At 46.4% G+C, this 12,058-nt stretch overlaps 1 protein-coding gene across 4 annotated transcripts in view; it reads left to right on the top strand.

Moving 5' to 3' along the window:
- Positions 1-124: 124 nt before the first annotated feature.
- SUDS3 (SDS3 homolog, SIN3A corepressor complex component) overlaps positions 125-12,058 on the top strand; it is a 42,645-nt gene continuing 30,711 nt past the window's right edge. For 2 of the 4 annotated variants that reach the window (XM_006938518.4, XR_006588253.1), the window contains exons 1-7: positions 125-267; positions 1,046-1,656; positions 3,540-3,609; positions 6,113-6,168; positions 7,506-7,577; positions 10,531-10,550; positions 11,762-11,918. In XM_006938518.4, the coding sequence (XP_006938580.2) occupies positions 1,278-1,656; positions 3,540-3,609; positions 6,113-6,168; positions 7,506-7,577; positions 10,531-10,550; positions 11,762-11,918 (754 nt within the window). In that variant the 5' untranslated portion in view covers positions 125-267; positions 1,046-1,277. The remainder of the gene's footprint in view (positions 268-1,045; positions 1,657-3,539; positions 3,610-6,112; positions 6,169-7,505; positions 7,578-10,530; positions 10,551-11,761; positions 11,919-12,058) is intronic. The other 2 variants (XM_019814608.3, XM_003994711.6) reach the window with 2 other exon arrangements.

Raw genomic sequence — 12,058 nt, forward strand, 5'->3', positions numbered from 1 at the left:
GGTCTCTGAAGTCATGGAAAGACACTGCAACATTCTATTTTAGAAATTCTGGAGTTTTCTTGAGAGGAAAAATCTACAACAGAGCTAAGATTTTCATTAAGGTAGGAAATAAGAAATGTCAAAATAAATAGGATGAGAATCCATTTTTTTCACTTTGAGGACACTCTTTAGGGTCCCATTCAGAGATGAATTTGGTCACAAGGGAGCTGAGAATCGGGATATGGGATTCCATCCTGGGTTTTACATCTGCGTTCAACCTGACTACTTGTAAGTTACTTATTCTTTGGAGACTTGGGTGTAACTTAAGGGGCAGGGTTACTTTGTACAAATAAACATCTCTGGGCCAGCTTCTTTAACCATTTTCCTGCTACCCACAACTAGACAAAGGACATCCTAAATTTGTTCATTAAGCAAAGCTTATAACACAGTGTCTCCTACTCAGAAGGAATCACACCAATTAATTCAAGCAGGTATTCAGCTGTCTTTGTTTTCTAAGTTTCCACACATCATGTTCCTTATGTTAGCCTAATTAACTTCCTGCAGGCAAATGTTCCACTTGCTCAGTTGAGAATTGGTTAGCAAGTCATTGGACGGGGAAAAGAACCTTTAAAAAAATTAATATTTTAAGAAATTGAGGCAGCAGTAATGTACAGACATACCGTGCTTGGGTGTGCTCGTGTAAACAAGGCAGCCTGGACGCTGCCACTTTTTAGGCAAACGTTCTTTCCTCATCTGTAAAATCGGGAGAATACCTTATTGAGCATACCCACACAAACAGAAAGGACTCCTACAGACTGGGAAAACACCATTTTGCTGACCCCAGGATGGAATATCAGCATCCTTGTCTTTTAGTTCTCTTTTAATAAAGCTCCAATTAGGGGAGGAGCTAGGCTCGGGGCGGGGGGGGGGGGGGGGCGGATGATCACGAAAATTCTAGATGTCAACGTTTCTCGACCTATAAATGGGATGGTTCACGTCGTTAACCTGTTTCAATTAAAGAGACCACCTCCACCTGACAAGAGGTTTCACCTCTTCTGTCTCTCAGGTCGCAGAGGACCCTCGCTTTAGGTCTGGCTCCTTGCGCCGCCTGGCGGCTACTTCTGGAAACAGAGCGCCTTCCAGCTTCGGGGTCCTGGCTGCGGCCAGGCCTGTCCAAGGATTTGCCTAATTCTAGAGAACTTGTCTCCGCCCCTCCCCACTACCCAGTGAGGATTTTAGGACGGCGATGAAAGGGCTGAGGTTAAGGCGAAGGGGGCAGCCCGTCCACCCCCTCAAGGATGATGGAGTCAGGCGGTTCTCGGACAGCTTGCGACCCGGAAGTCACCGCCGGCGCGAGGTCCCCGTTGCCGAGCGCGGGCGCGCGGGGCGGAGCTTGGCGGAGACGGGGAAGGGGTCGCCGCGGCTGCCGCTCATCGAGTTGGCGGCTCCCTCGGGGGCCGGTAGGCAGGCGTCGAGTCGGCAGGGCGCGCGGCTGCGGTCCCCGGGTGACAGGCTCAGCAGCGGCCAGTGGCGACATGAGTGCCGCGGGGCTGTTGGCTCCGGCTCCGGCCCCGGCTGGAGCGCCGCCGGCCCCGGAGTACTACCCGGAGGAGGACGAAGAGCTGGAGAGCGCCGAGGACGACGAGCGCAGCTGCCGGGGCCGAGAGTCCGACGAAGGTGCGTCCTCCGGCTGGCTCAGCAGCCCGCGGCGGGCGTGGGACCGCTGCGGGGGTGGGTGGGGTGCACGGGAGAGGGGCGGGGCGACCTCCGGGGCTGGGGGAGGTGAAGGGGCCGCCGGGAGGAAGTTCCCCCCACCTGCGCTGGGGTAGAGGCCGTGGTGGAGACATCGCACCCTGACAGTTATGGGACCGGGGGACTTGGGGAGCTGGTGTCAGAGCTGGAGGTCCATTTAAGACTCTGCTCCTCTCCTTCCGACCGCCTCTGGTGAGCCTGAAGTCTTTACTGGTGGGAATGAGGAAGACTTCCGTGGGGTACCTTGAGCTGCCCTCCGCATTTTAGTTCCCGAGAGACCACAGCAAAGCCCAGTTGGGCTTCCAGGTTCCCAAGTTGCTCCCTCCGACGCTCCACCCTCGGGGAAATGCTTTAGCCAGCCCTCCTTTGGGTCGCGCAGTGCAGGTTGAGAGTCCAGTTTGCTTAAAAGAACGGGACCTGGAATCCGCCGGATCTTAGGTGTAAATTTGGCTCACGGAACCCAGCTTTGTAACCTAAAAGGACTGACTTAAGCTTTCCGCCTCAGTTTCTCCAGCTGTAACGGGGCTTCCTATTGTAGGTGTGAGGATTAAAGGAGATCTGTGCGTAAAGTACTTGGCCTGGTACTCGGTGGGCGTTTTCATCACTGGGGACGCAGGCACAGGTGTAAGTGGGGATTTGCTTGATGGTGCCCAGGTGGTGTTGTGTTTTCAGTTCCACGCTCTTTTGCATTATCATTACTGCTTCTTAGAGCCTTGCTTTTCAAACGGGGCTTTGCACTTCGGTAAGTGTGAGGAAGACTGTTTTGGAGGGAATTGAGGAAGGACGTCCTGGAGGAGAAAGGGGAACAAAAGAAAAAGGACGAGGGAGAAAAAAGAGACCGTCGTATGGGTGGAATATTCTGGCACCAAACAGGGCTGTGGAGCAAAAGGTTGAACCAGCTGTCTGGAGTGAGGAATGTGTTTTATTCATCTCACTGTGCCACGTGCCAACTACAGTGGCTGGCATATGACAGCAGTTCCGTGAAGGTCTCTTGACTGAAAGAGTGGAGAATGCTTTGTGGAGAGTTGGATGGGCAGCAGCCTTAAAAAAGGCAGCGACATGTGCAGGTAATAAAGTTGAAGCAACTAATTGCGTTTGGTTTAAACTACATTTGAAGAAGGGCCTTAAGGAGAGATTTTGAATGTGAATCACTTGTAACTGCTGTTAAGGCCCACAAGGGGGAGCAGTGAAGCCAGAATTGATTTTCCCCCTCAAATAGGACTGTTGAAATTATTTAGACAGTTCACTATTTACTTATTCTAAGAACGGTGTTTAATATGTTCTGAAGCAGTTTCTGTTGTTGATCTTGTCTCCTTTCTTTTCCCTTTAGCTGTGACTTTGAAAATAGTTCAGTTCTTAGAGTTGAGTTCGTTGGTTTGTGTTCTCTTTTGTATATATGTGATGTGAAATGCGTTACAGGGCTCACACCAGGCATAGACCAGAAGAGCGTGTACTTACTAGGTTGGAGTACTGAGCAAGGCCTGGCTGCCTGTAGTTTTCCCATCTGACACATCTCCTTTTCCTGGCCTGCCAGTGTGGCTTCTGCAGAATAGCAGACTTGACCGTGACTGCCAACATCCGATGCACCCTGTTCTCTGGTTGCACTTCGCATAAAGGCAGCTCTTTGCGTAAATCCGGCCATGTATACGTTAGAAATGGTATTTTCTTTCCTGAAGTAACTAATATTTTCCACTGATGGTTTCTTGCAGGCCTGCATCCATTTTATAGAAGTTTAAGTGTTACTGTGTCAGGTGATGCCAACTTTATGAACTGATTTTAACAAGCTTTTCTTCCTTGGTTTTACTTAGACACTGAGGACGCTAGTGAAACTGACCTGGCAAAGCATGATGAAGAAGACTATGTAGAAATGAAGGAACAGTGAGTATGGATCTTTTATCTCTTGTTTGGAATACAGAACTGACCAGGAAATCTTTATAGTGACGTTGCGTATGGTTTTGACCATAGAGCTTCCAAAGACTGTGTGTATGTGTGTGCACATGTGCGTGTGCAATTTCCCCCTTTAAATTTGTCATATTTAATCAGTCCTCCTGTTAAAAGAATCTTTTGCGGGTTGGAAGAATCTTGGGGATGGGCCATGTAGCAGGAGAGAATGTTTTCTACGTCTTCATTTTTTTTCGTTTAAAAAAAATTTTGTTTTTGAGGGTAGGGGGAGGAGCAGAGAGAGAGGGAGACACAGAATCCGAAGCAGGCTCCAGGGTCTGAGCTGTCGGCACAGAGCCCGATGTGGGGCTTGAACCCACGAACCGTGAGATCATGGCTTGAGCTGAAGTTGGATGCTTAACCGACTGAGCCACCCAGGCTCCCCTTTTTGCTTTTTTTAAATGTGAAAACCATAACTCAGCATCAAGGGTGTGTCCTGTTTATTCCACCTAGAGCTGAAGGTGTGCTGGGTGCCGGGAGAGCGTGGCCCCTGACTCCTGCTCCAGTGCTCTTTCCACTTGTCCCACATCCACACTCAAGCCTTCTCTAAATGTGCCCAGAGAAACTGAAACCACTCGTTTTAATGTAAACACAGATGGAAGACTGTATAAAATATATCCCATAAGTATTTGTTGACTGTATTTTGAGCATCTTGATTTGACTTTAGAGTCTTAATCTTTAAACCAGATGATCCACATTCTTTTTTTTTTATAGGTCCTATTTGCAAATGGTTCGTGACCATCATCTGGATTCTGTTACCCTTTTCACGCTTTGGAACCCAAAGGGGTAGCTCAGCTAAATTCCACCCACCCATGCTGAATAAAGAAGGATTACTTTTTTTTTATTGTTTGTTTATTTTGAGAGACCACGTGGGCTGTGCTTGCTTTTTATTTTTATTCTTTCCAGGCTTTTTACCGATTTATTTTGAACCATTTTCACCTTAAACCATTTCAGTCAGTTTAGTGTACCTTTTCCCGAATCTGCATTTATTTTGCTTTTCAGTCTGTTAATATTCCCTTTCAAAGACGGATTCCGAACTCAAAGGCATTGTTAACTGCACTCTGCGGTGGAAAATTTAGTACGCTGGGCTCCAAATACTTACTGCGTGCAGTTTACGCATTTGTTTCCTCTCCTGTACTCACCATATTTAAGCATTCTTTTGAGACCATATTTTAATTCAGTGTGCCCCTTAATATTGGATATAGGGGGTGCCTGGGTGGCTCAGTCAGTTTAGCGTCCGACTTCAGCTCAGGTCCTGATCTTACAGTTTGTGAGTTTGAGCCCCACGTCAGGGTCACTGCTGTCAACTTGGAGCCTGCTTTGCATCCCCTATCCCCCACTCCGTCCCTTTCTTTCTGGCTCATGCTCTCTCTCGAAAATGAACATTTGGAATATATTGGATACACAAACATTTTTGATTAAAATTTAATGCCTTGTATGATTCAAGGTGAGCCTTGAGGGTGCATCAGAATTCTCCTGGATCTTTTGATCAGCTCTCCTGTGGAATTCCTAGATTGTGTTTCACTCTTCCCCCAACCTATACAAATAGTGGGGTTGTATTTACAGCCCTCACTTGAGCAATCAAAAAGCTAGTGTGCTGTTTCTCTTGGACAGTGTTCATGTTGCAAATCTTATTTTTGTCAGTGTCAAAGTGGGGGTGTTTTTCAGATAGAAGCAAAAATATTGTTAAAATATGATTTACTTGTGGAATCCACCATTCAAACAGACTTGGCGGAGTGAATAATTGCCTATAATCCATTCGGTGTGAGGGGGAGAAATAGCACACTAGGCTGTTGGTGTGTGTTATGTGTTCTTATCCAGCTGGGGCTGCAAACAAATCCTACATTTTAACTTTGTTACTGAATTACTATTATTTCTCCGATCCTGGAAGGTAGTGCTTTTAAAAATGACAGGAAGGTTTATTAACTTGGTGTTTGTACCAACTATGTTATCTATGTAGAAAAACATGCCAAAGGCATAACCTGACTCGTTTGGAACTTAGAATGTAATTGTAGAGTTGATACAAGGGCTGTGTTTAGGCCTCTGCTGCATTTGTGTGTGTATTTATACCTCTAAATCCACAAGAAAATGGCATCACACTTTTCAATTTCTCTTTACAACTTCTTGCCTATTTATTGTTGCTTATTTATTAAAATTTGTGGGTCTTCATGTTTGTGGGTTTCAGACTGATTCTCTAAAGGTGGGATAGAGAACACAGGAAACTACAACACTGAGTTAGGATTCCAGAACACAGAATCCTTGTCCTTTTCTGATCCCTTTAGCTGCTGGTACATTTTAAACCAGCTGGCAGACTCCAGTTTTCTTTGTTCACTAAAGGACGTTTATGACATTCCCATAACAATCCAGGTAATTCCTGTATGTAGATTATTTTGGAATTCGATATTAATGTTTTTCAGTGTGGCTTTTTTTTTTTTAACAGGATGTATCAGGATAAACTGGCTTCTCTCAAGAGACAGTTGCAACAACTTCAGGAAGGTTGGTGTGTTTAACCCTTCACTTCTAAGTATGCTTAGTATTGCAAACCTTTGAAATCTTTCACTCCTCTGTGGGAGTGATTTAAAATTTGATCTGCCTGATTTTAGCTGTCCGGTATGCATTTTGCTTACTTCTGTCAGTAAAGCAGTAATTTTCACCTTTTCAAAATCTCAGACCCTTTGGAAGAGCATGAACTGAAAAACACTGTGCGCCTAAAGCTAGACATTTTTGGGAGAGACGTTGTTACCAAAGAATACGTGAAATGGTACAGTTCTTTCTAAACTAATTGCTGGCGAACTGTGGGTTATCCCTGCTGTGTGTGTTTTCTCTTGTTTGCTTGGTAAATTAGAAGTGGATTGTGTCTTGTGCTGTTTCTTGCTAAAGAGTTAGGCATCAGGTTAAGAGCATAGGCTCTCAAGTGCCATCACGGGTTTGAATCCCAGCTTTGCTTCTTTCTGGAAATTTGACCTCAGGCACGCCACTTTCTCTTGTTTAAATTTGTTTTCCAGTCTTCAAAATGCAGAAGGTCCAAGTAGATGAGATTACCCATGAAGGATGGCTAGCACCATGGGGACGGTGGGTTTCCTGTGGGGCAAGAAATATATTCTCCTCTAGCAAGGCTATAAGGCATACCTGGCGTGGTTGAGTGAGGGATTTTGAAAAAGATGCCATTAACATACCCTGCAAATATGTCATGATCGGGAAAATATTTTCCATGATAATAGTGACCCGTGTAATTGGCTGCTTTAGGGAAAAGCAATGACACGAGTAGATATTTGGTGAAAATCTATACCCAAGCTATCCAGAATTGTCACTGGCCATGTGTGGCTATTTAAATTTAATGAACTGAAATTAATAATTCTGTTCCTCCGTTGTGCCAGCTACATTCCAAGTGCTCAATAGCTACATATGACTAGTGGCTACCATATTGGACAGTGCAACATAGGATGTTTCCACCATTGTAGGGAAAGTTCTACTGGATGGTCTCTACTGAAAATTCTAGGCCTTACTGAAGAAGAATGAGCTTTTTTTCAGGAAAGGGAAGCCCATTGACTCAAACTGGCAGCAGGTGATCAGAATCATTTCAATCCTGCACCTTTTGACTTCCTCTCACTTGCTAGAGAGTCTTAATCCACTAGGTGGGGTGATTTCTGTTGTTGGCCTTGGTTGAGAACCAGAGCAGTTAGCTCTGTTTGCCTCTGCCTTTCCTTGGTTTGTGTTTTACTTTGAAGTTACTAAAACAGTCACTGCGGGTACTATAAGATAATTTTAGGAACTGAAATGTAAAACAGATTGATCTTCAAAGTAACGTTTTATTTTGTACATCTTAAAATCAGGTACGTTACAGGAATATCAGAAGAGGATGAAAAAACTAGATCAGCAGTACAAAGAAAGGATTCGAAACGCAGGTGAGGCTCTGTCTTCGGTGGAAGTAAATCATCTTTAAGTGTTCCTCCTTTTGCTGATTATCAATGTAATGTCATGAGAGCTGCTGTCCAGCATGCATCTCAGATAATCCTTGGTATGGTGGAGGGGTTGGGGAAGAGAGACTCCAGAGGTGCAGTTGGGTAAAGCTGGGACATCTTTTTTCCAGTGGCCAACGAACAACCTGTAGTTAAGCTTATTAGTGTTGGCTCCTTGCAGTCGGTTATACTCCCTGGAACCCCCAGCTGGCTCCTTGAAGTCAGTTATGCTCCCTGGCGCCCCCAGGTTAAGCAGTCTTACACGTTCTGTCTCACGTCTGCTTGGCTGGCTGAACGTACCATGAGAGGAGCTGACATGGGAAAGAATCGTAGCTTGTTTCACTCTTGTTTGAAGTTTGCTTCTTTTGGCATTCCCTCCTCTGGGAGGAAGGGGTGTCCTCTGTTTTTTTTCCCCTTGAGTGTTACAAGCATTTACGGGAAGAGTACACCTTGGTTCGTTATAGTACACGGTACGTGTGTTCGTTAAGTAAGAATTTGTGGAGCACCTGCTACATTCAAGCTCTGAGCAAAAAAGTAGTGGAACACCTTGTCCTTGACTTTAGGAAATGTGCTATTTCATTGACAAAAGACGTCCAAACATGGGTAAGTTAAGGAACATTCTGAGGTCAATAAAGAACCATGCAAAAAGTAAGATGTGATGATTGTTGAAAGTGTGTAAACAGATTCCTGGTCCTATAGGAAATGTTTTGTAAGCATTCAATTTCGAGCGCCCACGTAGTGCCTGTTCCTGCTTGGGGGGTCTGGGGGGACCTAATGCTGGGTCTGCAGATGCTGTCTGGGTGCTGCTCCTCAGGCTGCTGTCTTCTTGCTTTCTGTTCCATTGTCTTTCCGGCTTTCTGTTGGTGGAACTTTTCCCTCTTTCCCCGGAGTAGATGTCCCACGTACACCCAACAGCAGAAAGGTAGCGGAGGGGTGCAAGGGGCACGGGGAAAATGGAAGTACAGCCATTAGCCTTCTGTACGCCCACATCCGCCTGCCTGCCCCTGTGGTTGTCCCCACTGCACTCTGACTTCTTGAGGCATCTCCTTGGGACATCTTTGAGATCCTCAGCCCTCTTCCTGGTGTTCCGCATTAGGGAAAGGAGGTGAGGCATGAGGCCCTAGGTTTAGGTCTTCCTCTTGGCACTTTAGGTCTTGAGCCTTTAAGCAGATAATTTGCTCTTGGAGCCCCAATTTCCCCATCTGTAGGGGGGATACGAATACTTCATGGAATTGGTTTAAGATACAAGTAAGGAAAAGAAATGGATGTGAGCCACTTTTCTGAAGCTAGAACCGCAGCATGAGTATTGAGCTGTTTTCCTTAATTCCACGTTCAATCCTGTCCTCGTGTGTCCTTTCAGAAACATCTCTCTCCCCTGCCCCCGGGTACACATGCAGAAGAGCTCCCAGATCAGTCACAGCTTGAGCCTTAAAGAGCACATTCTGTGCAGAGATAATCCACCTGCTCTAGTTGTGTTGGTGCATGGCTGTTTTAACTAAAACAACCATCACCGACCCCGAAAGCTGATTGCCAGTTTGACGTGGTTCGGGTGTGATTTCTGAGAAGGGCGCAGACTTGCTGTGTCAGGTTGTTTGTGCATCTAAAGCCGTTGGGGCCAGCACGTTGGGCTGCGTGTGCTTGGGCTCACGTGCTTGGTGATCCCAGGACCAAAGTGATCAGGGCTTCTGGAGAAGTTAGAAAATAATGAGTGGCTCATCCCTTTCCTTGTTGAAATTTTCTTTTTGTTTTTTTTTTTTTACATTTTAAGTAGGCTCCACGCTCAGCATGGGGCTTGAACTCATGACCCTGAGATTGAGTTGTGTGCTTCACTGACTGAGCCAGCCAGGCACCCCTCTTCATATAAACTTCCTATTCAATATCTGTTGAGGTCTGAATTGTTAATCTGGAGTCCTGAAACTCCAGATGCTAGGAAATTATGTGTGGATGTGTGTATATGCTTTTTTATGGGCAAGTGGATCCATAGGATTCATCATGTTCACGAAGGAGACCGTGGTAAAATATGAACAGCACCCCCTGGCGTTGTTGGTTCACTGGCAGTCTTTGTGACCTATGCAGCAGGTCCACTGTCGCCCAGAAAAGATTAGGTGCCATGGACCTGTTTTGTTTAAAGGGCTGGCTTTGTCAAGGGCCTTCTGATGTAGTGGGGGGGGGGGGGGGGCTGCTGGTAAACAGTTGCTAATGGCCCGGCACATAGTGGGTGGTGAGTAAGCCGTCGAATACTCTTGGGTGGAGACTCATAGGTGCCTGAGGGGGGTGGGGTTGGTAAGTGAGGTGGAGCTGCCTGTGCAGAGGTCGCATTAGGTCTGGAGCTTGGAAGTGCAGCAGAGACCCACAGGGTGTTGCTGTGGAGGCACAACCACACACACAGGCATGGTGACCCGTGAAGAAAGCCCTGGAAGGGCTCAGAACCTCTGCCCTGACTTCTCAGGGGAATATCCTTCCTTGCCATGCAGAGCACCTCACACGTGCTTTAAAAACGTCAGTGTTGATTCTGCTTCTGGAGAAAAGGCATTGTTCCTTCCTGCCCCATCCTGCCCTGTGGGGTACCTGCCCTGTGTAGGTACCCTGTTGGAGGGTACCTACCGAGTGAAAGAAGGGGTAACTTTCAGTTTTATTTTGCCAGGGGAGTTTGGTTCCCACTGCTTGTTTTTGCCCTTGGGGAGAACTGCCAGAAGTGATTTTGTTCAGGGCCAGATTATAACTAGAGAGTTTCTGCATCCTTCCCTTTCACGTCGATCAACACTTTACTGATGGAAACAGTTGCTCTGTGTAACGGTGCTTTCAGAAAGCAATTACTGCTTCTAAATGAATCCTACCATCACTGTCTGGAAAGGTGACACAGCCTAGCGAATCTAATTGCATGTTTTCTCTCTTTCAGAACTCTTCCTCCAGCTGGAAGTAAGTACCTTGGATCTTCTGGGTTTGCAGGCCCTCTCTGAGACTGGAATCTTGCTCTCCCAATCTGGAGAACCTTTCCTTCTATCACCGAGTGGATAGTTGAGAAGCCCCCAGCTGCAAGCTTTCATCACAGCTGAGTTTGACTAGAGGACATTTTGGGTCTCCATTTAGAAATTCCCATATGTTCGTTTATAGGTCAAGCAGCTTCTGCTTATCACGGGGGATGAGGGGGTACTCATCCCCCACTGCTTTCTCGTTGACTTTCACCTGACGTTAAAGCCATGCGGGAGTATGTCTGAGTTACAACGGTCTAATAATTTGTTATGTTGCTCCTTGACACAGCCCAGTCTCTGAAGTGGCTCAGGGGCTCTTTTACAGCGGAACCCCTCTAGGTCAGTAGGAAAGGCAGATCGAACATTTTTTCTTTCCTTCAGCAGACATCTGAGTGTTGGTTCTTTGTGAAGCACAGCGCTGTGGTACAGAGCTGAGAGCCTGCATCTTGGATGCTGATGTGTTCCTGGGGTGGCTAGTGTGTATGTGTGGGGGGAGTCCTGACTTTGAGAGCCACACGTGAGTGTGAGGTCATGGTTTAACAGAGCCACGTTATCAGAAACCATTTTACTACTGAGGTCAGTGGAACACACGTAGTCTGCAGGATGATGTGACCCACAGCCATAGCCCACCATAAGCTCCCTTGTTCTTCACTTAATGTGATGGTGAGACTTAAAAAATGAACACTTTTAAATTTAGTATTATTTCGGTGTTTGAGTGCTTGAGGATTCAGATACCTAAAAAATGATCTGATGACCTAGTTGATTTTATCTTGGTATAAATGTCAACAAATCAAGTAACTCGTGTCATTTTGACTCCGCGCAATTTTTTTGAACATAGATGTTTTATCCAGAATGTACTTTTTTCCTTAGAAATTAAGGCTTTAAAAGAATTTATCTGTGAGAATCTTGACGTTTTACTTTAAGCTGCAAGCCATGCGATATAAGATGTGAAAGAGAAGAAATGACCGAGTAGTCAGTGAGGTATGCTCGTAGGCCAGAGTTGTATGGTTCGACTTCATGCATTTGTTGGAGAACTTGCAGGTGTCCCGCTCCTGCCTGTGCAGGCGGGTGCAGCTGAGCCTGTGTTTCCCGGGGAGGTGTTTACTGGGCTCCCGCGTCCAGAGCTGGAGCCCGAACTTGTGTTTCTCTTTTGCTCAGACTGAACAGGTGGAAAGAAACTACATCAAAGAAAAGAAGGCCGCGGTGAAAGAATTTGAAGACAAGAAGGTGGAGCTGAAAGAGAACTTGATTGCTGAGCTGGAAGAGAAGAAGAAAATGATCGAAAACGAAAAGCTAACGATGGAGCTGACTGGAGGTACGAAGGCACCACGGGGGGGGGGGGGGGGGGGTTGTGTGCAGTCACTCTCCTGTCTTCCCTCAGCTCCTCGTCCAGGCAGAGTGAGCTGAAAGGAGGGTGGGCTTTGACAGGACGGCTCAGACTTCTAGCTCTGTCTC

Source organism: Felis catus, chromosome D3 (genome assembly GCF_018350175.1).
Source record: "Felis catus isolate Fca126 chromosome D3, F.catus_Fca126_mat1.0, whole genome shotgun sequence".
NCBI lineage: Eukaryota > Metazoa > Chordata > Mammalia > Carnivora > Felidae > Felis > Felis catus.